Raw genomic sequence first — 26,096 nt, 5'->3', positions numbered from 1 at the left:
ACGGCTAATTGTTGGAATTTCTTAGAATTCTAAAAATTCTTTGGAAAATGTAACTTACCCCGTTTGTATTATTTTTAAATTTAATAAAATTAATTGATACAATTGCAGTTAATTGAATTTCTTGAATTTTTAGTTTTTATGCACAATTTTTAACAAAATTTATGAAAACACAATTGAAAAGCTAAAGCTTCCAATAAAAGTAATCCACGGAAATTTTAAATTTGGTGTATGTTTGTGGGGCGCACCCTACCGGAATCGAACGGTAGCATAGCCGATAAATTTTAGTATTTTTATTTCCAAAATTTTGAGAAAACAAGAAATTGAAACCGAATCGCAAATCGTAAATAATCCAGGTCGGTTAAACGTTACTAACGACAAAAATGTCAATAAAAGGGAGTAAAAAGCAGAACATTAAAGAATGAGAATACATCGATAACCGATAACATATAAAAAGCAATAACCTGTGGTTTACAAAAGTTAGGTGGTGTAAATAAACAACCACTTCCATTTTTGTATTAATTAGTTATTAATTTTTAAATGTTTAGATAAAAACCCGCCACTGATATTTTGTATTTTTCAGGTGTGGTAGTATTTGGAATACCAGTAACTATCTGGTATTTACTTGGTGCGCTTTGGCGCACGCTTGCGGCAGGCACACTTCGCCGCCAATTCCCGAAACTGTCGCACCGACGTAACGCTTTTTCCCGCACAACCTCCTCCACATTTATTTGGCGCTGAAAATTCCACCAGATGAAAAAAATTTGCACAAAATCGGATTTTTAACATCATTATATGAATAGCTACAAAACCGGATACGATAAATCTGTTTTTTGAATTTAAATTTTTGAATCTATGTAACAGAAACAATACAAAATATAGTGCGCGAACTGAAAACCCGTAAAAATAAAATGGGCCTAGCCCAAAATATAACTTTTTTCGTTTGTTTTTAAATAGTTTCGTTAAGAAATTTGTATTAAAACAATATTTACTGAAAGTAAATAGCTTTTAAACCAACTGTAATGAAATGTTAATGTGAAAATTGTGGAATAATTATAGAAATTTCTAAAAGAAATTTATAAGTGAGCTAAGCAATAATTTATTAATTTAAAAGTTATGGAATAAAATATAAAAAAGGAGTTTCATAAAAGTTAATTTTCAAGTCAATACGACGGAATTGAAATACGATTAGATACATATATGTATGTACATTTCGCAGGCCACTAATACAGGGGCTTGTGTGTACATAGAGGAGTCTAAGGACCTCGAAATAAGGAGGCCAACAACAACAACTGCGCTGGATTAGATTTTGCCGCCAAGTTCCGAGCAGAAAGTTAATAATTTTCGAAATCCCACCAAACGAAACCGAAAGAATCCAAAACAAAGCAAAGCATTTTCAATTGAAGTCAGATTCTGAATGCCAGCAACCGTCAGCCCACCTGAGCAGTAGCACCAGATCCGCCCCCGCCCGCGGCACCAGTCCCCCTGGCACCCACGCACGCAAGCGCAGGTCCCCGGGAAACCCCCCAGAAATCCCCAGAAAAAGGAATAAATAAATCGACAGGAAGAGGAGGCCCAAGGAGCTGAGAGAAATTTATTTTGATTCGCCTTTTGTTTTAATCGCACAGCCGAAAATGTGGAGGAAAGCGAGGGAAACGCGTCGTCAGGGTCATTCTGAAGCCCCAAAAGCATCACCAACATCAACAACAACAGCAATCAGAGGAAGGACACAAACTGCAAAAGGATTACTACTCACATGGATGCAATTTGCAGTTCTCGTCGCTGCGACAGTTCTACTCAACTGTACTGGATGTCAAGGTAGTTAGAGTTACTGTAAGATTACTTTTCGCAAGAAATAATTCCCTTTAGCAATTATTTCGCTTGGTGTACCTTCAAGAGTATCTTGTGGTTTGTATATCCGACAGATGGCTCAATAAATGCCACAAGTTTGACGAATCTGGCCTCAAGCAATAGCACCATGAGCAAATACTTTTCACAAACCTCAATTTATTCAAGCACTCCTTTTCAAAACCCTAGAGGTTGCTCAATATCTATTGAGATTTCAACGAGTGCGAACTCAATAATACTATTGAAAATAAAGAAAATGATCAAATGTCTGGCGTGTGATGTATTTTTAATTACTTTACATGCAAAAAAAACTTAATGTGATGCGTCATTTTTGTATCTTTGAGATACTTACGGGTCTTCAAAGCAAAAAAAGGTTGTAAAAACAATTAGCACCGCTCCACAGTGGGCGATTTGGTCTCGCTAGCGGCATTTAATTAAAATTTTCAAATTTAAAAACCGTTAATATTTCTTCACATATGGATAGCAAATGCTTTGATTAGATTTTTAAAAGCTTTTTAAATGCTGTACGATTAGCTGGTCATATGCTGTGAGCGGTCAAACACACCATATGATTTTGCAAAGAGCTTTACACAATTTTTTCTCTTTGCGCGCATTGAATTTGAGTTCCTCGGAAATTTACAATTTTTAGTGAATTTGTTAAAAGTTTTGCTTTTTATTATCTTCAAGGTATATATTACAAAAAAAGTCAATGTTTGTTTCCGGTCTATAAATGTGTAGATCATAAAACGTAGTGGTAATTCAGGGTATTAACAACTAGCCTGGATTAGCGTACACCTGTCTTTCGTGGAGTAGAACTTACCGGATTCAAGTGGATTCAGTCTAACTCTTTTATTAGCCGAAAGTGTGATTCAGTGCCGTCCAAAATGTGTAATATCAACTGCTATTACCTGCTAGCCTTCAAACTATGGTACTTTTTAGGAACAATGTCAGTAGCAAAAAGGGTGCTTTTTATGGTATGGCACTCAGAAGTCATCCCAACAAAGAAGTTTGCTGCCATGGAAAACTTTGTATTTGGTACTGTTTTATTAAAAGCCAAATTTCAAATATTTTACCAACATTATTGAGTGGCTTTAGAATTGATCACCAATTCCATATGACCATGCTTGATGGCAAAACGTTCAGTGTTATATCGGGATCTTCTTCGCAAACATGCGGAATATGTAAGGCAACTCCTAAGAATATGAACGATCTGAATTTGGTGAAGAGCTTGTCTATTAATGAAAACCTCTTTGAATATGGGTTATCAAGTCTTCACGCCTGGATTAGGTTTTTCGACTGTGTTTTGCACATTGCATATAGAATTCCAATTCAAAAGTGGCAAGCTCGTGGTGTTGACAAAGATGTTGTCGATGAAAATAAAAGAATTATTCAGCAGAAGCTGAGGGAAGAGATTCATTTGCTGGTAGATATACCAATTGCTACTGCTGGCAGTACGAATAACAAAAACACTGCAAGGAGGTTTTTCAAACAACCAAATTTGGCTGCTCGTATAACAGGAGTAAGCTATAATTTAATACATCGATTCAGTGAGGTCTTACGAACACTAGCATGCTGCCACGAAATAAATTCGGTCGCATTCCGGTCTTACGCATTGCAAACTGCCGAATTGTTTGTAAAATCATATCCCTGGTTTTATATGCCATCTTCTGTTCACAGAATTTAAATTCATGGAGCAGATATTATAAGCCGTTTTTGCCTTCCAATTGGTATGATGCCCGAGGAAGCTCTTGAAGCCAGGAACAAAGTTAATTTATGGCCTTTTTTAGATAAAGTTTATTTATGAAATATGTTAATTGAAGTTTAAATAAAATAAAATTTAAAAAAAATTTTAAATTTAAAAAAAAAAAATTTTAATTAAAAAAAAAAAATAAAAAAAAAATTAAAAAAAAAAATTTGTTAACTTAAAAAATTCTATGATTTGTTTCTGATCAGTGAAAAAAAACCGACTGAAAAAATCTATTTTAGTTTAGAAGTTATTAATTAAATGCCGCTAGCGGGACCAAATCGCCTACTGTGCGCTCCCGGGGTCTGTAATTAATTTCCATCAACATAAATCTTTCAAATCTTAACTAACTAAGTACCTAGCCAGCCCCAGACAACCGTATTGCGGGTTTAGATTTCTCAAAAAATAAAAACATCTCTGGGAATTGGGAATCTTTTTTCTTGGGAATAATATGCCTGATCATTCAATCTACTTCCGGCTATGTTCTGAGAACGGTTTGACACTCGAATAGCCCTATTTTTGATTCAAGAAATAAGCAAAAACATAAATTAAATAGTGCGCAACAAATCGGTTTAGCAATTGTCACAGTTGCAGATACTTAACTCCCAGCATCTCTGATAGATTCCACGCTTGCAGAATTCAGGCCAACAATCGTCACAGACCAGATAATAAATTTCATTGGGCTTTCCATTAAAAAAGATAGAATTTTTAGGCCTTCACACCGCCATCTCTTTATAGCCATCTCGTCATCAATGATCGGGTGTATAATTTATGCAGATGGGGGGACTTTAAATCAAAGCATTCCCATTGTTTTGCATATTATCTTCCAACTTTGGCTATGACTTCTTAATTGCCATAATTAGCCGGCCAACGAGGGGCGAGCTTACTGGCCAATGACGCAATTTTAACTGAGTTCAGTGAACCAAGCTCCTGCTGGTCACGCAATTGGATGAAAATATAGACATTATAAGAAACTGCCCATGAGCTGCCCATGTACAACCAATTTAAATAAATAATTGTCTGCCCTGTGGGAATGAAGTTTGGCCAGAAGAAGTGGAGCCATTGTGGAGATACTACCAGGTAGTGTTTAAGCCCAGAAACTAATTTCTGTTTCTGGAGGCCCTTATCTAACTGACTAATGACCTTCGCCTGGGCCGGACAAGGCCGAAACTTTCGTTTCGATTCATTTGGCATTCTTGAAACTTGGCGAGCAGGAAACTCTTATTTATTGCCAAAAATTACTCTTCGCATTATGCAAAATATCGCGATAGGGCGTTAGAAGTAAGGCCAATGAACCGCAAACAAACTAAATAATTCATATCTCGCCGCAACTGCGACCGCGACGAGGTACTGCCAAAAAATAAGGGGCATTGTTGGGATGGTGTTATGTGGGGGAAACCGGTTGACAAGCTTTTGGTGTGTAGTACTTGGCCTGCCCAAGTTCCCAGCTCCCAGCTACAGATACGAGGCCTGGCCAGGCCCAAAAGTAACACATCAGGAACCCACAGAGAGCACAGAGGCCAGCAAACAGAAGTGAGTCGGCAGCAATCTCGTCGCCCCAGTCCCCGTCAGTTACATAACACTGAGCTGGGGCTCACAAAAAAAAAAACACAAAAAACAACAAAAAACTCGAAAAATAAAAATGAAAATGATGTGAAGTGCAGCTCGTTGAACTCGGCTGATAAAAACCAATGGAACCGAACCGCTTGACTCGCCGTCAATGTAAATTATCCAGGTCTGGCAAAAAAATGAAAGTGTGTCGGCAGCAATCTCCGCCATCGAGCGGTCTTTAAAAGTGCGTGTGTTGGCCACAAAAACGCACGAGAAGTCGGCCAACTCGAACTATGAAAGAAACTTGTTTCCACAAAAGTAGTTATGCGGTTAAAATTTTATTTTGAGTTAAAAGATGCTGAAACGTTGCAAGAGGATGGTGGTTATTTTGAAGAAATTCTTACTCCACTATTGGAACAATATATTTACAATCAATTGGCAAAATTAACTACTACCTTCAGTTACTTTGGCAATTAACACTTTGATTGTTTGCCAATAAATCACCTACAGCTGCAACTTAATACCATAAAAAAAGTTAATTGATGTCGTGCATTGACCGAGTCTTATAAGATACTTAAAGCCATCCATCGACTGTCAATTTCAACAAGAAATCATTAATTTTTTAACATCCGGTTCGGGTAGATTCTTAAATGATTTGGCTTCAAATCGAAAGGAATTTGATGGCATTTCAAGCCATAGATGATAGATATTTATAGATGAACCACAAATTGCTTTGGATTCTCAAAAACAAACCTCCCACACAGCCCAGTTCCATCTATATTGGGATTCCATCCCACACACTGTAGCTTTTGGTAGTTTGGCCACCAATTAAGTGCACTTTTGTCCAGCTATTTTGGCAACTATCGTTGGTAGTTGGCAGTTTGCAGTTTCATCAGAGGGCGGCTCGTTGAATTTCAATTGTCCACGTTCGTGGGCGGTTATTTTGTGACAGACCCGAGCCATAACAGCAAAAATATCAGACTGGTATGGTTGTGCAAGTTTATAGCATTTCATTTTCTTTAAACAAGGTAATGGGATTGGAATTGGGATTGGGATAGCTATCCCGCAATAATACATGCTTTATAGTTTTTATTAATTTGTTGAAATATTTTTTATAAATTTTTATACACTTGTTTGCAGTCAACAGATGAGCACTAGAACTTCTTTGGTGTCCACGCTGCCATGGCAATGTAATCTAAATCTTACCGGTAGCCACCCCAGCTTTCACCACATTCCCCATTCCTCGTCCATAATTCCATATCCATATCCGTATCCATATCCGAATCCAGGCAGCTTCGTTGGGGTGCCCGGCGTGTTGGATTCTACGTGTGTGGAGCGGCTCTAATGCCGGGCAGATTGTCGAGCAATTTGCAGCGATTAAATTAGCTCAAGCGTGCCGTCGAAGAAGTGATTTCTCCTCCACACCCACACCCACACCCACACACACCGCTTCTCCTGTTGCTGGCGCCCTTGTTGTTTTTGTTGTTGAGACGGACTAAAGTATTAAATGTATACAAATGCGGCAGTTGGGGAGATGTGGTTACAAGTGAAACCACCACCAAGTGTAAGAAAGAGCAGGCGAGCCAGTGCCAGTTTCGGTATCAGTGTGTGGGTGCAAAAGGCGCCACGCCCCCCGCTTAAACCACCCACTGTGAGCCACATAATTCTCTGTGATGTTGCCGCTGAAAATGTTCTAATCTCTGTGCTGGATTTGCACACACAGCTATCCACCCAGCCACCCATTGTTGCAACCACTGAGGAGCAGGATACGGGAGAGTCTGCTCCTTCAAACCACTCTGACTTCCACATTGAAACTTTGTGTACATATTTGAGTTTCATTTCGTTTGTGGCTACGTTTTGGCCAACATGAAGTCATAAAATTGAAATAAATATAAATGCGAGTTGCGCTGATTTCCAGCTGGGCGGTCACGCCTCCTTCTAGGACGGGGAGCAGCGGCACTCGTCACAGCATGGTGCTTACAAATCTCCCAGGAGTGTTGGGCTCTGTCCAGGAGCAGATAAGGACTCCCAAGTCAGAGAACAAATTAACAGAAAGGTTTCCCTTCCTGTCATAAATGTTAGGTTTCAGATACTGCCTATTTTTGGACCTTTTGCATTGAGCTGCCTCCTCTTGAAATTCCCAACTAGTTCTGGCAGTGACCTTAAGGAAACCCTCTACCTGAGCAGGAGAAAGCATACTTACCTGGCGTAGAGGTTAACCGTGATCACGAAGGCGGTTCCTCCGGAGTGAGACCTGGCCATTGCACCTCGGCTGGGTTGACCTCTGCGATTATTCCTAATGTGAATAACTCGTGCGTGTAATTTTTGGTAGCCGGGAATGGCGTTCGCGCCGTCCCGACATAAATAATAAATATTAAAAAAAGATAATAGTTGTCAGTTCCATCCTGGCTCCTTCAAGAAGTCCAACTTTCATTAAAACTCTGTGATGTTGTTCTTTTTTAAAGTTCCATTTCTTAGTGGCCCAAATTGAGGACTGACATTAGTTTCTTTTGATCCTTCTATCCCGTTTATACAATAACCCTTATTTAATTTAAACAAATGCCTAACTAGTTAGTCCCAGTTCCATCGATCATCAGGATGAAAAGAGGAGGTGTTTCTCTTCGAACTTCTCCCCAAGTCCCAACCTTATCAGTTCCGTGTCTCCATTAACAGCCTCCGTTTTGTTTGTGTTTTTCTTGGACCAGCCTCCTTTTTCGCACTTTCTCTTATTTATTTATCATCATTTATTAAACGCTCGCCTGCCAAGTTTCCGATGCCAAGAAAGGAGTCCGTCCGTCCGTCCGAGTTCGACAAAAAATTGTCGCTGTCAGATTACGTTGCAATATTGCTTCCAGTTGCCATATCCTGCCGGGCTGCTTTCCGCCCAAATTCACGCCGCTAAGAATCCGAGGGAGAACAAGGGTCGGGAAGTTGGAAGGACTCCCTCATCCCCACCCACTTTTGGCTTTGACACAAGCAACAATTTACTCGGTTTCAGGTTAAAGTCATATCGTTAGCATTAACGCTTTTTGATTTTTATTGAGTCAGCTAAATTTTATTCGATTTACCATCCTCACATACAACACACACACACACCATCGAACCAACCAACCCACCCACCCACTCACTCGCACACACAGAGAAAGACAAATACAAACGCAGATGAAAATACAACCAGCAGAAGCAGGAGCAGGAGCAGCATCCCCCGTCAGAAGAACATTCCTGGGGAGGAATATTTCCGAGCTTTAATGAGGTTGGGCGACCAACCAATGAACCCGCCAAAAAGGGAGGGCGACCTGCTTTCCGCTCCGTTCCGCTTCCGCTCCTTGCCAAGGAACAGTTTATTTCGGAAGTAAATGAAAATTTGATTTGGAATTTCGTGTGTCCTGGTCGTGCGTGCGTTCAGGATCTCAGCCCCAAACCCAAAAACCAAACCCAAAGGGAACTCCCAGAATGGGTGGGTGGATGGGTAGACCGATGATGATGTTGCTCCCTGATGACGACGTCAAAGTCGAAGATGGGTATGTGATAAAATAAATTACGGGCAGATTAGTGCGAATTTAATTATCGTTTGTTCCTTTGATGTCGCGCTAAGTAAATAAAGGGAATAAATATGAGGATTATTCAAACGGCAGTCCTAACATCATTATTTCCGAACCCACTTAATTGCGGAAAATATGCGAGCCTGGATTGGGAAAAAAATATCTAGCTACCTGGTTTTCTCCTTCCATTTGATTGATTTGATTGTGAAAGTGGCAAAAATTCTCAACTAGTTCAGGAAATTTTCCCATGGAAAGCCTATACCTGAGCTGAAGAAAGCATACTTACCTGGCGTAGAGGTTAACCGTGATCACGAAGGCGGTTCCTCCGGAGCGAGGCTTGGCCATTGCACCTCGGCTGGGCTGACCTCTGCGATTATTCCTAATGTGAATAACTCGTGCGTGTAATTTTTGGTAGCCGGGAATGGCGTTCGCGCCGTCCCGACCTTATTTAATTAATTAAAAAACTCCTTCAATTCGTTTTAAGAAACTATTTCCTAAGTTTGATGGAATATATGTCAGTTAATGTTGATATCCTGTCGCTCGATGTCTTCTGCAAACTTTCATATCCTCAACAGATTTCTGGGCTTCCATTCTTCTTAATAACTTTTCCTGTTTACCTGGTGTTCTTTAATCAACAAAACTGAAAGTCAATAACCGCAATTCTAGTAACATTATGATAAAGACCTCCAATAACAAACCAACCTCACATCTGGCCTAAAATAAATTGCTATCCTAGTATATCAACGGAGTCAATATTATTTATATGTCTTTTATGTTTCTTTCGAACTGGAAAATATTATTGAATATATAAGCTACACATTTGTATAGTATCTAAAATCCAAGTCATGAGAAAGCATCCTCATACTACTCAAATGGAAAATAAAATACTACCCCTAGTTTTTGCCTTTTTGGCATACTCTAATGTAAAAGTTTTAAGCTTCAAATACGTTTTTTGAATAACTACAATATTGACCGTTTTATTACAAATATACATATGTATGTAATTAGAAACTGAAGGCATTGCCTTTTGTGCATCGGAAACCCTCATTACTCCTAGAAATCGAAAAATATCCCTTAAATATGCAATAAGTATTCAATAGATTTTTACCTGAGTAATTTTCATCAAACATTTCTTGTAATTCTCAACTGGTTCAAGTTGAAAATTTATGGAGTGGTTATCTGGTACCAGGTTCAGGTATCGCTTCTCGGCCTTATGGCTAAGATCAAAGTGTAGTATCTGTTCTTATCAGCTTAACATCTGATAGTTCCTCCATTGGAGGACAACAAATGTTAAACTGATTTTTGGAATCTGACGGAGTGCTAGGGGCTTGCTCCACCTCTGTCGCGGGTTGGCCCGGTATTGCAGTACCGCCGGGATTTCGGCCCAACTGATTAATAAATTGTCACTAATTATAAAATGACTCGCAAACATCCTGTATCCTTTATTGACACTCAGATTGTCCTTCAAGCTGTAATGGTGCATGTTTATATATCCTTGCAGAGCAGGAACGTATTATAATTTTGGTTAAAAATAAGTGAGGGTGTAAAATGCAGTGAGGGAACATCTCCCCGAGCTTGTAAAGTATGTATTTTCTTGATCAGGATCGCCAGAAGGTCATCACTCAGAAGAGTCAATATAAGCGTGTCCTGCCTTTCTGTCTTTTTGTTTCCAGCCAATCAGTTTTAAGGCCGATACTTCAAACTTTGCACATGATAAGTCGGAACGAAATCGGTGGACTATATCCTATAGCTGCCATATAACTGAACGACCGGAAATTACAAAGATTTGTATTGTTCTTGAAGATAGAATGGTGAAATTTTCTTTTCAAAATACATATGTATTATAGGATAATACTTACTTTTACAATAAAATTGTTACATGGAACAGTCAACTATATCCAATACTTGCTTCAAGGGTATCGACTGTCCTTCTGGCCTTTCAAAAGTCTCGCCTTTGAAAATAAAATCTCGTGGTCTTGGTTACAAGGATTCCATTTTGAAGATTAATATCGAAAACCCTGATATTCAAGTAAAATTCCCAACTAGTTCAGACAATGTGCTGAAGGAAACCCTCTACCTGAGCAGGAGAAAGCATACTTACCTGGCGTAGAGGTTAACCGTGATCACGAAGGCGGTTCCTCCGGAGTGAGACCTGGCCATTGCACTTAGGTTGGGTTGACCTCTGCGATTATTCCTAATGTGAATAACTCGTGCGTGTAATTTTTGGTAGCCGGGAATGGCGTTCGCGCCGTCCCGACATAAATAATACATCGAAAACCATTTACGTAGTTGATATTTTTAAGAATATACTCCTCTAAATACTCAAAAAAAGTATTATCTGTATCAAAAATTCTTTAAACCTTTGTTAAGTCCTCTAAATTCAAGTAAACTTTTTGTTCTACAACAATTTACATCAAATATTAGCTCTGCACTGAAAGTCAATCATGTGTCCATCAATCAAAGTAAAGCGTAGAGTGAATCAAAGGAAGGCTGCTGCTCCCAAAATCTGATACAGAATGCTGCAATGTGCACTGGTTGCCTGTGGTTACACGCTTTGAGACTTTGGACCAAACCCACCTACCCTGAAAACGCACTTGTCGGGCAGTTTGAGGGATATGGAGGAAGGGCTTTAGCCCTGACAGGGGTGAGACGAGAGACACAACCCTTTTGGATTTCACGGCTGTGCGAAGATAGATTTCAAAGTGGGGGATGCTGCTAAGTATCCCTGGAAACCCGTTAATTTATAGAGCTTATGTGTCTGCGATCCATTCAACTTTCAGCTGGGCCCTGCACTTAAATGCGATTAGTAGATTAAAACCGTTTATTGTCTTCGGCAGACATCCGAGGCGCAGCGAATGGTTGTCCCGGTGATTATTGTCCGTCAGTGGAAATTCAATTGCCGAAAGTGGGTCGATGTCGGGGCCGTTGCTGTTTTTTGGTCGTCAGTTGCCAATCAATTTTCCAACCTGGCCAACCCGGTCAACCTGGCCGGCCTGGCAACAAGTCAAAAATAAAGCCATCCGTCTCCATGCCAGGTTGGAAGCGACGTCATCGACGCTAGCTTCTTTATTTTATCGGCTGTCAGGAATCTAATCGAGGCATCAGGAGACGAAGTATACCCCAGACAGACGCAACCACTCAGCCAGCCAGAAAGATAGACATGGCCATTGACTATTATTTGTTCGCCCTCCCCCCACCCTCGGCACCACCTTCAGCACCACCCACTCTGACCCACAAAGCCCGTAGCTGAGAAGCAACCAAACATTATTAACAACAACCATCGGCGGTCGTGTGCCGGGCAGCCTCAGGCGGTTCGCTCTTCATTGTCTGAATGTATCTAGTTAGATTGGGTATCGGGAGTTGGGTGGATGGGTGGTTGGATGGTTGGGTGGTTGGGGGATGTCAACGTGCTCGTCATCACTTTGTATAAATATCCTCGAGCACGTAGGACATATTCCATGCTGGCTGGTTGGCCACGTGCTGCCGGCGCATATATTTCTATATACTATAGCTCGAGCGCTGGTCCAGAGGACTTCAGAGGAGATTAATGCTCGCATTAGTCGATTTAATTCATATTACGAGTGCGTCTTGGCTACCAGCGTCGGCAATTGAGACGTTCTGGGGAATACCCTGGCAACAATTGATGTTTCACAGAGAGCTAAGATCCACCCTGGCTGGAGCATTCGGCATTAGGATTTAATATCGAATCGACAAGCGAGAAACAAACTGAAATTGCAGTCGGGGATTTGCGAGATGAAACAACAGCCCCCTCTGACACCTTTCATCATCCTGTTCGGTTTAAACATTTTGGCATACATTTGCATTGTTTAGCCAGGAGTTGTTTGGTTGGCAGAGTCAAGCTTAGCATTGAATTTCAATATATTTCATGGTTTTCAATCAATTTCATGGCAAAATCCCCAAAGGGAAACGGCAAGCCAACAACTTCCCCAGGGACTTGTCAAGAGGATGGCAAACAGAGCCGTAGTTCGTCATCATCATCATCGTCGTTGTCGTTTTCAGAAATATCAGCGACAAAAGCAACAAAAACATCAGTGTTCAGTGCCTCAGTGCTCAGTGTACCCATGGAAGCAACTTTTTGTATGGCAAAGTTCTTTCGTCTGAGGATTAATTTGTAAAGCGGGCTTCGCTCCCTTTGTCCGTGTCCAGCGAGTTTCTTGAGCCGCTGGATTATGAATCCCTGTACGAGAAACTGCAGTAAAGTGAGCACCTGAAACTGCATTCAATATGAAAATCGTATTTCCAGCTCTTTTTTTTATTTAAATCTGTTCCCCGACTAACGACTTTTCAACCCTTTCATTTTTCTTTTTACAGCTGCCGGACGTGCCCCGCCGGAACCCTATTACGGCCGCTATATTGGAAACTTTACTAACTTTGCCCACGGCATCAAGGTGAGTCCTGGACAAGATCTTTTGTTAATTATTATTTGGCTCATACAACTCTTAACTTAAAATCTCCTTTATTTTAGGGAAAAATCTACGCGGTGGACGAGTCTACCTTGTTCGTCAAGTCCTTTGCCTACGATGGCACCGGTCCGGATGCCTTCTTCTGGGTGGGCAAGACACCACGCCCCAGTCCCGAGGGCTACATTATACCCTATCCGGAGGAGTATTCGGGCATGTAAGTGAATCGATCTGTATGGATATTTTAGGAATGCATACGGCTTGCCAGATGAATTTTTGTGGGCGGTCACTGATGATCAAGTTGGACCTTGTTAAAGTGGGAAATGGATGTGGAGTCGGAGATGGAGATGGAGATGGAGATGTCCTGGCTACTCGAGCGCAGCAGGCCATTTCCTTAGGACGTGTGTGAGAGCTTGGCTGTGTGCGTGTGTGTGTGTGTGTGTGTATGGTAGTATCCTTGCAGACTTTACGTTACGCACGGCTGACAATGAAACCACTTTCAAAAATTAAAAAACATTTTTCATCTCGCCTGCCATTTGTGCTCGCTTTCGTTTTCCTTCCCAGCTCCTTTGTTGCTTTTTTGCTCCACCCGTTGTTGTTGTTGTTATTCTTGTTGTTGTTGCTGATGTTTGTGGGTGTCACTGTTGTTGTTGGTGGTGGTGGTGGTGATGGTGGTGTCGCTTGGTTGCCTCCTAATGTGAAAAACTCATTTATTTCTTCACGTTAGATTTGCGGTCATATGTAGAGAGTAGGAGGAGCCGAGCCAGAGTCATCATAGCCACAGTTACAGTCGCAGTCCCAGTCCCAGTCGCAGTCGCCACATGCCACAAAAAACAGCGGCAAACAAAGAAAGCCACAAGACAGCCATGGAAAGAGACATCAGAAGACTCGCAGGGCGGAGAGAGGAGATGGCGAAGTTTCAGCTTTTGATACTACTCGTATTTACTTTGAGTCGCCACAAGGTTAAGCCGCTCAACTATTTACCTTGCCAGCCACCCTGCCACGCCCGCTGCCACTTGAACGCACTAAGCCGCTCTTGGCCTTCCTTTCCTTGGCTCCTGCTCCTGCTCCCTAGCCCTTTGGCCCACTCATCTCGATCCGCCGGCAATGTCGCATCTCTGGGTCTAATCCAGCGGTGCACTCGGTGCTCTCGGGCCTTCAAAACGCACAAACAATTTGACGTCATTTGGCCGCTTAGCCATCGAGCCTTGCATATTTCATTATCATGAACAATGCAGGCCCAAACTAAGCCAGCGGCATTATCCTGATTTCCAGATCCTTCACCCTCCCCAACCTAGTCTAACCTAGTCCTAGGCCTAGCCTAGTCTTACCTTCAAGGCTGGCACTTGTTATTGACATTTTCTCACGACTGGTATTTGCTTATTGCGATTTAACCCTATCAGAGGGCAACCTAACTCTTTTGGTTTTAGGATTTAACTCAAATTCATTACCAAGGCTAAGCTTTGAAAAGGTTTCTTTAAGCCTGGCAAGTATTTAAAACCTATAAAAAACCTCTCCAAATCAGAAAACATTGATAAAGAATTTTTCGCATATGGAATTTCTGGCAAAATATTTTCATTTCGCACAAAAATAACAAAACGCATCGTGCGAGGAATAAGTGATTCCCGAAAATCGGATTCCCCCACTGCGCAGTCGCCGATCTGCCCCAAAATCGACCCACTCACTACTCGCAGAATGAAAATGTGTTTACGTCTTGGATTTGCACGATTTGGAAAATCTCTTAACTGCTCAGCGCGGTTTTTCGCTTGAGAAATGGAATCGTCACATTGCCGCCTTTGACGATGTTTATATATGAGGGCTATGAGGCAAAAACCATCCAGACCAAGGCGAATAGATGGCGCGAAAACCGAAAACCCAATCCCAATCCCAAGCAAAGCATTCATATTGTAATCGACTTTAATGCGTTTCATTGTTGATGCCACGTGCCGGGCTTTATTAGTTCAATGTACAACGATGGCATCGCCTCCATTTCCATCCACTCCGGCACCCCTTCCCAGCCCACGTCACTGCTTCCTGTCCTTCTGACAAAGAGCAGTGTTAGGCTGAGGCCTGGCAGGCGCTTGTTGGAGGGCTGGGGGGCGCAAGCCCGGAACGCTGTAGCGATTGCACGCTTTTACGCTTTCAGACACATTACCCATACCCATCGCTCTACATTACCGGGTGCACCTTCTGACTTGGCTGTACTGGGGTTGGGGGATGTGGTGGTGCTCCCTGGCAGGACGACGATTGCTGTATTATGTGGCACACCGCTGCTATCGCAATCGCATGCATTCGGGCCAACAAATTGCCCGTCTTTATTATGGGTCTAATGATTGTCATGTGTGAGTGTTGACGGCGCCAAACGATAATTGATAAATGCAGCTGATTGATATTGGATATTGGCAGGAGACGTATCCTTCTTGACGTATCCTAATTTCTCCAAACTGTTCCAGTGAGTGGCGGAATGGGGAGTGACTGGCAGTGGCGGTGGCTTCCTTGCTAAGCTCCTCCTCGGGTATGCCAATCAGCCTCAATTATTCAAACTCTTTCTGGCAGGCTTCTTTAAAGGTCTGCCAATCCTGCTGCATCATAAAAGTGTCCTTACACAGGAAGAAATATATACATAATAGAGAATAATCCTACATGTAATACATACATAATAATCCTTTAGACAGAGCAATAAATAACTGTCTTTAATATGTTGTTTTGACCTTTCGTTGATATTCCTCTTAATTAATTATAAATAATCTTTTTTTTTTGAGTGCATCCTGGCTCCTTGTATTGCTCACTTCTTTTTGTGTTCACGCTCACTTTGCCACCCCCCCAGGGTGGCTGGCTGGGTGGGGTACGTGTCACAATGGATGCATCGAGCATAAGTAATTAAATTAGAATTTTTTGAAAAGCATAAAAGCGAGGCAGCGCTGATTAACGCCCGTTGCCATGACAATGAGGATGACGGCGTCTCCTTGTCCCCGAACCACTCGCCACCCACCACCCGCCACCCGCCGCTGGCTGTTGCTCATTTGCATCTGCAACACAAAGCCCCCCTCGGCCATTCCGCGGCGCTACTGCTGCCACCTTGGCGCTTGCCTTTTTGCTTAACTCTGATTTATGCAGATTTCATTAAAATTTTCTGCATGCAAAGTAGCAAAATGAAGTTTTAGTTTTGTCCCCCATTGTCCCCCGACAACCCATTCATTGGCACTCCCGCCCGCCGTCCCGGATCGTCCTTCATTGTGTTAATCAACGCTGACAGCGCAGCCGCAACACGAAAAACAGTTTTGGGCTGACGGCTCTCGCTGATGTGCCACCTTTAACTCGATTAAGCAACAAAAAGTTGTTGGATTCCATTCAGAATTCAGCTCTCAGCTTTCAGCTTAGCCCTGCGAACCTCTTGAACACCCTCAGTTGCAGCCCTCAAGGACTGTCGCCTGTTGCTGTCACATCTTCCTCGATGCCCAAAAAAATAGGCAATGTTTTTTTCACTACTCGCGTGTAAGGATTTTAAAGCAAGGTATTGCGTTTTATTCAACATAAATGAGCAAATAAATGAAATAAAGTAAAGAAAATAAAATTAAACATTTTAAAGACAAATTATAACATTCTTTAGCCCCAAAGTATAGCTAAATAGATTCCTGGAACTTCTTTAAAGGATATCTCTCAGTACTTGGCAAGGCCTACTAATTATTATTGTTGTTGGACAGATTAATGGCCCCGCCCAGCCACAACAGAAATAACCACCACCCACCCGTTGCTTTTTAATACAAATTTAATTGAGTAGTCGGCGTTGCCGCCGCGGACTCATCCGTCTGCGACCTGTCACCCACAGAAGTGGGGGCGTTGGCTTGGCTCCGGCCCTGCGTCACGGAAACATAAAATATTCATAATAATTTTAGAATATTTTCGGTTGTGGTTGGTGGTGGGTGGTGCTAAAATGCTAAATCTGGGATTGGGGGAAGGGGTGTGGGTTGAATGGATGGATGGCTGGATGGATGGGTTTGAATGCTGAGTTGGCGCGTTTTATTGTCTGCAAAATGCTCTCAATTGTTGTGCGTTTTGTTTATCGAGCGGGAATGCAAAGTGCCAGTCAGCAGGAATACGGAACTCAGAACCAGGAACTCGGAACACAAACTGGAGATGCAGGTGTTGGTGTGTTGGTGTGTCGGTGAGTCGGGCGAGCAACAAGTCGAAAAGTTTAGTAAACCACAAACGATGCTGAATGGGCACCTAGTCAATGGGAAAGCTGCTCACATGAATCCATATTCATAAGCCGAATAAAAGACGCTTGGCCTCTCTTTGAAAAGGGGAATTCAAACTAATTGGGTGAAAGTGCACATGGGCTTGTGCGGTGGCCGAAGGACGGGCACAAACGAGAGCAAATAAAATAAAATCGATGGATGGCCTGGCCCGTCCCCCAACCTAAGTGCATCAATAAATGTCGTCCTCGTACACACTCCAAATGGAACGGAATGGTCGTCCTTCTTCTTCGGTAGGAGGACAAGCAAATCAAATAAGGCAACAAAACATATTTGCCTGGCGGAAACTGTAATGGAACTCGAAATAGAAGGCAAACAGAATTCGAGGGAAACTACATCAATACACAGGATGCTGGAGGCTGAGGGCTGAAGGAAAAGTCCAAGAGGGTGTATGTGGTGGTATGTTCCACTAGATACATTTGATGCACTGTTGACACAAAGCCATTCAATTTGTTTTGGCTCATTAGAGTGGTGCAACTGTTGCTGAGCTCTGTGATCAGGAATCTGAAATCTGGACCATGACAGGAACATCAAGACCCCCGAGTTCGGACCTCATCTGCTGTCAACGTCATTTCAAGGGTGTTTGGCTAAGTGCTTAGCCGTGTCTAAAGCGGATTGCGTGGCCTTTGCTGACATTCATTAGACATCGACCTTTCCACTTCAGCGGTTGACTAACCGACTAACACACTGACACTTGTCCTAGTTGCAAAGAATCGATTCTGAAACCTCAAGGAGTTCACCATCTCCAATAAGGATATAATGCTCTGCACTCTGCACTGATATATACCACGGACAAATACAGATATATTGCAAAACACTGGCAGACTGGAAGGTTGGGAGGCTGGCTGCCAAACCGAAATGTCGACGACAGCCCCTTGGGACTGGCAAACTCATACTTCAAGTTGATTATTGAAATTGCCAGGGCTTCTGAGAACTCAAATGAGATGCAGTAACTGACTAAGATGAATGTATTCCAATATTCAAACTCTACGAAGGCAGAGGCCAAACATACACACTATTAAAATCATTGAATATGATGATGCTTTTAAGCAGTTCTCTCTTAATATGTGATGTGTTTTCATTTAGAAACATTCCAGTTATGAATGCAGTGATTATATGCTTTGTGCCAAGGTTGATACTGATTCCCACAATGGCTCTACACTGATGCAATGACAGCGAAACCAAAAAAAAAGTCCGCTAATTGGCTAAAGCTTAAAGCCACTGGCAAAAAGTTGTACTTCCCCGACCGTTCATGCATTGAAAAAATCTCTGAACGTGGGGCAGGTGCATGGTGGCATGGTGGCATAGTGGCAAGGTGGCACGGTGGCAAGCTGTGAGGCTGCGGAGCATGGGACGTGTGTAATGCCTCGGTTCGTTGCATTAGCCATAAATCTTCATCATGGCTCGCTTCATAAATAATGCGAATATGCGAAAATGAGAAATGTTTTTGGTTTGTCGTTTGGCTCGTTTGTTTTTTGCTTTAATTTTAATGATGCTCGGCCTGGGCCACTCGACACACAAAGATAACGCCCCGTCGGGGGCAGTTCGAATTGTTACATACATTTTCTGCCTGGTTTCACTTTAATCCTTATGCACATACTGGCGATGGAGTGCAACTTGGAGGCGTGTATCCACAGGACAATTTGTGGGCGGGCGGCCATTAGTGTGTTTGATTTTCATCTGCAAGCATTCGTGGACAATTGAAGCTGCCTTTCGGGCAAGCCCTGTAATAAGCCCTGGCCTTGGAGGCCCTGGCCAAAGTACACTCTTTGCGTTGCCTGTACTTATGGTATAGCTTGTGTCCTGATACTATAGTATGTCCTGAAACCATTTTAATGCTCTATTTTTCTCTTTCTCTCTCTGTTTGCATCCTTTTTGCGAAACCCCACAGCGATCCCCCCATTTTGCAGGCGCACAACCGAACGGACATCATACTGCGTTTACCCATGGGCAAAAGGATTAAGGACATTCGATGGCTGTCAGTGTGGTGTAGACGCTTTACGGTGAGTATTATTTCTTAACCATCTTCGGTTTATATTTCTGCTTTTTTATTTTATTTTAGGATGGCACGCGCCATCCTTTCAGATTTATGTGTGTATTTAGCCGGGATGTAGCTTGTGTCCTTTTTGTAATTACAGTTTTATACTTTAACTGCAGCTGCACAAGGATATCTCCTTCGTTATCGATTGTCGTCCTAATAGCTTTTTGAGAAGGATGTCATTTTCTTTTGGCTTTCCTAAGAGTGAATAGTGGTTCTATATCATTAGTGGCAGGATGCATTCATCCTGGCCCTATATAGATATGAATATCCCTATTTTTTAAATCGTTTAAATGGTAATGTGGGTCAGCCAGCCAAAACTTTGTTTTCATTAGAGTTTTTGGTTTTAATTACACTTTTGAAAATGCAAATCCCGTCCACTTGCAATTATGTTTGCTTTGGCAACTCCGCCTTCGTCCTTTGAAAATTACTTTTGTTTTACTTTCCGCCGAGAGGAGCGGAGATAAAATGCATTTTCAGATAAATTTTTTTTTTTTTGGGGTAAATTTGTAGGAAAACCCGGTGCCTCAAATTTGAGGGCGGTGGGGCCTGCCTTAGTGGCCTTAAGCTTGAGGTTGCTGCACGGTCGAATAAAAGATGGCGACCGTAGTAAAATAAATTACAGCAGACATTTTTGATTAACTCAAGTGGTTGCATATAAATACAGACACACTCCCCCAACACACACACACACACACAGACCGGCCTGTGTATACACACGTCCGGGATACAGGGTGCCAAATCGGTGTACGTTGCCCCACCACACCAATACACCCCCAATGCCTCACGTATGGATGTGTGTGTGTGTGGGTGTGCTACGCTGCCTTCCATTGACTGACAGCCAAAAAACTTCTTGGGGGCTGACTGCCACACTCACACAATTGCAGCCAGATTGGGGTTAGTTTGCCGCTGTGTGAGTGTTGTTTGTGGAGTTTTGAGCGCGCATGCCCGATTTTTTGTCCCGGGGAGGGTGTGGGGGAGACAGTGGCAGCTCCGGCGGTTATAGCCCCACACGGTGGGGACATACATAAACACACATTATGTACAAATGTTTTGGGTATACAACAACAAAGCGTTTGTTTGCTTACTTAGAACCGCGTCAAATGTCGAAAATTTGTAGATACATGAAACTAATGTAGAAAAGGATATATTCTTAAATATATTTAATTTTAAATTTCCTTTCCTTTGGCTGTTTTTGATTAATTTTTACTTAAAGATTGAAATTCAATTATTCATTAAAAATAGCTGAGATACAGATCCATGCTTCCGGGATGAAATTTAATTTCAGCCAAGATAGGTGTCCGACCACGCCTTAAGCGACTTTTATTAAATCTATGCACAAAAATAATTTATGTACAACTCTTTGTCTTTCAGGTTGATTTCGGAGAGGTGTTCATCCCGCCCAATCTAGACGTGCCCAAGCCCCGCGTCCTGCCCGAATTTAAGCGTTTAGCTCATGGCCTTCGCTCCAGCAACATCAGCGTGTTGGATGCCAAAACGTTTTACATGTAAGATGCCTCTTTATTGCATAATTTTAAAAATATACATTAACGGCTCTTATTTATTTTACAGTCCCAATCTGCATTACGATGGCGCTGGACCGGATGCTTACTTTTGGGTGGGCAACGGCAGTGAACCGAACATCATGGGCGTTAAGGTCAGTGAACCATTTAATTACGAGCCAACACTTTAAATCAAAATCTGATGTGTATTGGCAAAGATAAAGTCCATGCTGGACTTAAATGTACGATATATTTATTAAAGATATAGCCTTCGTTGTGGGTCATATTGTCCTTGGGGAGCATTTTTCAATTTTTGAAGGGTATCCCCCATAAACTTTGAGAAAAAATCGAAAAAATAATTTCTTCCTAGATTTTGATGAGGGTTGGTGGAGAATCGATGTAGAAATCGATTAAGGTATTCCGCTTGAGAATCGGACGAATATTGGCAAACATATAGCCTTCGCAAGGGGCCATATTGGCGCTCTCATGCATTTTTCACTTTTAAAGGGTATCCCCCATAAAATTTGGAAAAATCGAAAAAATAATTTGTTCCAAGGTTTTGATGCAGATTGGTGGAGAATCGGTGTAGAAATCGATTAAGGTATTCCGCTTGAGAATTGGACGAATATTGGCAAAGATATAGCCTTCGCAAGGGGCCATATTGGCGCTCTCCTGCATTTTTCACTTTTAAAGGGTATCCCCCATAAAATTTGGAAAAATCGAACAAATAATTTGTTCCAAGGTTTTGATGCAGATTGGTGGAGAATCGATGTAGAAATCGATTAAGGTATTCCGCTTGAGAATCGGACGAATATTGGCAAAGATATAGCCTTCGCAAGGGGCCATATTGGCGCTCTCATGCATTTTTCACTTTTGAATGGTATCCCCCATAAAATTTTGAGAAAAAATCGAAAAAATAATTTCTTCCTAGATTTTGATGAGGATTGGTGGAGAATCGATGTAGAAATCGATTAAGGTATTTCGCTTGAGAATCGGATGAATATTGGCAAAGATATAGCCTTCGCAAGGGGCCATATTGGCGCTCTCACACATTTTTCACTTTTGACGGGTATCCCCCATAAAATTTGAGAAAAAATCGAAAAATTAATTTGTTCCTAGATTTTATGGGGATTGGTGGAGAATCGATGTACAAATCGTTTAAGGTATTGTGCTTGAGAATCGGATGAATATTGGCAAAGATATGGCCTTCGCTATAGGTAACACTGTCATTCCTATGCATTCTCTAATATAAATAAATATTAAAGGTTATACCTATAGAAAAAGATTAAAGTTTTCGGTATTTAAGTAAGAAAAATATACAAATATTGAATTTATTTATAGGTGCCCAATGAAATGGGATCCTTGGAACCCTTGCGTGGCTACCAGGGCGAGGACATTGAGATTCAGTTGCCTGGTGGATTGACCGTCTACGACATTGACTGGCTAGCCGTTTGGTGTGTGGAGTATCGACACAATTTTGGCCACGTCTATATCCCCAGGGACCTGGACGTACCTCCGGCCTTGGGCCAGACCAAGATAACGGTATGTTTTTACACACACACATGTTTTATACAGATAGTTCTGGACCATTGCCCCGCTCCATATGCTAGCATTTGTCATTCTCATGTAACTCATAATGTATATCTCTTTAACTTATGCGCGCCGCATTAGCCTCCATGGTGGTATTCACCCGTGAGTACTAGACTTTAGCCTCATGCATGATTCACCTCCCAATCAGACCATGATCTCTAATCCTTTCGATTTGTCATTTTCAGACCACCACGACTCCACGGCCGGTGTACAGCAATTGTCGCGAGATCCTGCCGAATAGGCTTCAGGTGAAATGGGAGCTCCAGGGTGAATATATACAGATCGAGCTCTTTGGCCGCATCACCGAGGACCAGTACATGGCCTTTGGACTATCCGGTGCCAATGGACGGCCGCAGATGGCCCAGTCCGATGTGGTTGTGGCCTTTTACGACACCAACGCTCGTGTTTTCCGGGCGGAGGATTACTTTATCTCGGATTTGTCCCAGTGCGATGGGCAGCGCGGTGCTTGTCCTGACGAAAGAATCGGAGCCCGGAATGATGTTGTTGTGGGTCAGTATACTTTCTGTAGAACCTAGTATTTTAAATCGTTATAAACATGGTTTTTTTAGTAAGCGGTGACCGGAAGAACGGGGTAACCACCATCCGCTATAAGCGACTCCTGCAAACCAACGAAGCCCTGTACGACACTGCGATTCCCATCGATCGAGAGGTTTCAGTCATCGCTGCCATTGGTCCCTTGAATGCCCGTAAAGAGGCGAATGCCCATTCCCACACCGCCAGCGATCATAACCAGGACGATATTCGTATTAACTTTGGAGCAAGAGTAAGAAATTTTCCAGAAGCAGAACAAATTCGAGTAACTCCAATGTATTGTACTTCAGAACGATCACGCCTGCAAGAGTTCGCTGTACGATGTCAAGGACGAGAGTGGACCCAGGCCATGGCCCACGAGGAAGATCGAAGGTGTCAGGAAGTTCCGTGCCAGCATTGGACCCACGGGGGGCAAACGCGGCTACACGGCCATTACTGGCGTACCGTCGTGGGGCATTGCTTGGTATGTGAACGATTTGCTGATCCCTGAAATCACAGTGGAACGTGGCCTGAGTTATGAATTTATCATCGAGGGCGGCAACGATCCGTCTCAGCCAGCAAGGTAATGATTGTATTATGTTTAGTATATCTCAGAAATTTATAATTTATTTTGCTGCCTATTTAACAGATATCACCCATTCTACATTACGGATTCGCCTGAAGGCGGACTTGGCCAGAAGATGGGTCTGGAGGCCCGGAAGCAAAAGGCTTATGCTGGTGTGGAGTACGACGATGATGGCAATGCCATACCCACAGCGGGTAAGCTTACCACTTATACCATATTACCCAGGACTTAATATTTTAATTATTTTTAGCTGGTCGCTATTGCGAGTGGGAACACCAGACCATTGATAAATCGGCGGAAATCGACACTTTCGAAGAGTATGTGAAAACTCTGGTGTATAGGTGCGCTGATGGAGAGCCTGGTTATTTGAATTGGACAGTTCCAATGAATGCTCCTGATGAGCTTTACTATCAGGTATACTGACAATCACCAACTTTCCAGATAAACGTCTAACTTTCTTCTCTTTTTTAGTGCTTCACCCACAACAACCTGGGCTGGAAAATAAAGGTGGTGGACATGGGAGCATCCAGGGGAGCAAACCTCGGCAGCAGCCATCTCTCCGTGTATGGAATTGTCATGGTTATTAGCCTGGTTGCGACACGCCTTCTTTCCAGAGGCTCTGTGCTTGCCTGATAGTGCCCTAAGCTTGCCCAGTAAATCGGTTTAAAATTTAGTCTAACCTCCAAAACCATAAGCAGACAATGCTCCAACCTTCTGGACACATATCTATATTCTCACATATCTCTTTCCATAACTATATACTGCTCATATCGTATTATTTTTCTCCACGAATCCATTGAATCGAATTTATTATTTGGCATTGTATTTGGACATTGTCTGCCATGCGTTTTGAGCCACTCGGCGGCTTTCACAACCAGGCTAATATCATCTGACAAACATATCTTGACAATAATTCGTAAGATGTAAAACTGTTGAAATTGTGTGTGCATGCGTGAGAGTGCCCACTGTACTAGTGGAGTGGGCGAAGAATGGATGTTGGCCGCAACCGAAACTGAATCGGTTGGCGGCTCTAGATTCTGCAAATGAGTTGGAGGGGCAGCGAGATCTTTTTGTAAATTTACGAGTATGGAATTCTACTTTTTTACATGTATACTTATTAAATTTACTTATACATCTACATTTCTAGTACAGTAAAATGTAATTTTTCTAGCAGCTAGATACTGAAACATAAAGAATCAAAAATGTTTGCTAAGCGGTTCCCTGTACGCCGACAATAAGAAACAGTGACATTGAGACAATAAACGAACAATGATAATAATGGTGTGGCTACACACAAAAATATTCAAAAAAGAAACATTTATTTAGAGGGGCCTCGAAGGGAGGTCCCAGAACATTGTACAATAAGAAACTTAGGAGTGTAGGGAGGTTGGGCAACAACAAATGCAATTTGTAAGACAATAAAATCTGCAAATATGTCAGTTTTGGGAATATTATGACGACAATACAATAATTTTAAAGAATTTGAATGTACTAAAACAATAATGATAAAACACTATGTTATTTAATGCTATTGACTACACTGTGGTGCTTCTTGTAACGATATTAGATGAAATGTAAATGCACGCCACAAATTTATACATGTAATGGAATCCAAGAAAAACCCCCCTTCTGATGGGGACTCCGTTTTTGTTATCAGATGATTTTCTTATAACTTTTTTAACTATATTTGCGTAATTGGTGTTTTTATATAAGCATGGTACGTATTCAAATATGTATGTTTACAATAAGATATATGTGTACATTGGTAAGCGATTAATTGAAGGACAACAACCAGTGGAAAATAATTAAATATTCTGGACAATAACACATGCATTAAGTAATATTATAAAATAATAGATATGTATGCATGCAAGGTTTTGGTAAATCTTTTTGATAGAAGTACGGAAAATACTTGGATCGATTGAATAAATCATTTTATCGCATAGGCCGAATTAATAGAACTAACTTTTCCTAAAAGTATAAATATTGGACACTCGAGTTTGTTAAGTTTCTCTATTGTTATGTTGGGTTCTCCTTTAAACGTTTTTCCTTTGTTATCCTCAAATAACTAGGCTTAAAGGGTTAATTTTTTGTTTGTACACATCTAAGACACTTGTGGGCAGTTTTGATAATGAAATTTGTAAAGATCTGAAGAGAGGGTTTGTACCACTAAGGCGATTTTTGTATAGTTGATAAAGCTAAGCGCACAAAAGTCCATGAAAGTGAAACCCAAAGACGTAATAACGCGCAAATCAAACGATTTATAAACGAATTCAGACCGTTTGTACTCCATTTATATAAATATACATACTTATATATATTTACATTACACGAACAAGACAAGAATATGACTCTTAAAGAATATCCCTAAAAGTTTAAAGAATTTCCATGTCGATTATAACTTAACATCTCGTACTTAGATAGCAACATTTTCTGCATTACCTAAACAAAGTACTTTCATTACAAATAAAAAAGAAATCAAAAGAAACT

General features: G+C 41.7%; 1 protein-coding gene and 4 non-coding genes across 6 annotated transcripts; all 5 read left to right on the top strand.

Annotated features, from left to right (window-relative positions):
* Nucleotides 1-639: 639 nt before the first annotated feature.
* LOC6499061 (protein Skeletor, isoforms B/C) lies at nucleotides 640-26,096 on the top strand. Of its 2 annotated transcripts, XM_014910402.3 has the most exons (14): nucleotides 640-1,815; nucleotides 13,015-13,091; nucleotides 13,169-13,320; nucleotides 19,251-19,362; nucleotides 20,772-20,905; nucleotides 20,970-21,054; nucleotides 22,241-22,441; nucleotides 22,571-22,591; nucleotides 22,675-22,999; nucleotides 23,059-23,273; nucleotides 23,332-23,603; nucleotides 23,670-23,800; nucleotides 23,857-24,020; nucleotides 24,078-26,096. In XM_014910402.3, the coding sequence occupies exons 1-14, from the start codon at nucleotides 1,632-1,634 to the stop codon at nucleotides 24,237-24,239; spliced, it is 2,235 nt and encodes a 744-aa protein (XP_014765888.1). In that variant the 5' UTR covers nucleotides 640-1,631; the 3' UTR covers nucleotides 24,240-26,096. The 2 variants fall into 2 exon arrangements, with proteins under 2 accessions (XP_014765888.1, XP_001955384.2); XM_001955348.4 differs by lacking the exon at nucleotides 22,571-22,591.
* LOC6508058 lies at nucleotides 7,336-7,500 on the top strand. Its single transcript, XR_045962.2, has one exon. It is a non-coding gene; the product is annotated as a U1 spliceosomal RNA (small nuclear RNA).
* Nucleotides 8,961-9,125, top strand: LOC6508057. Its single transcript, XR_045961.2, has one exon. It is a non-coding gene; the product is annotated as a U1 spliceosomal RNA (small nuclear RNA).
* On the top strand, nucleotides 9,880-10,075 carry LOC6508065. Its single transcript, XR_045960.2, has one exon. It is a non-coding gene; the product is annotated as a U2 spliceosomal RNA (small nuclear RNA).
* On the top strand, nucleotides 10,776-10,940 carry LOC6508056. Its single transcript, XR_045959.2, has one exon. It is a non-coding gene; the product is annotated as a U1 spliceosomal RNA (small nuclear RNA).

The sequence above is a fragment of the Drosophila ananassae genome, chromosome 2L (assembly GCF_017639315.1).
Source record: "Drosophila ananassae strain 14024-0371.13 chromosome 2L, ASM1763931v2, whole genome shotgun sequence".
NCBI lineage: Eukaryota > Metazoa > Arthropoda > Insecta > Diptera > Drosophilidae > Drosophila > Drosophila ananassae.
Note: the sequence above shows the minus strand (reverse complement) of the source record. Positions and strands in the feature narration are given on the sequence as shown.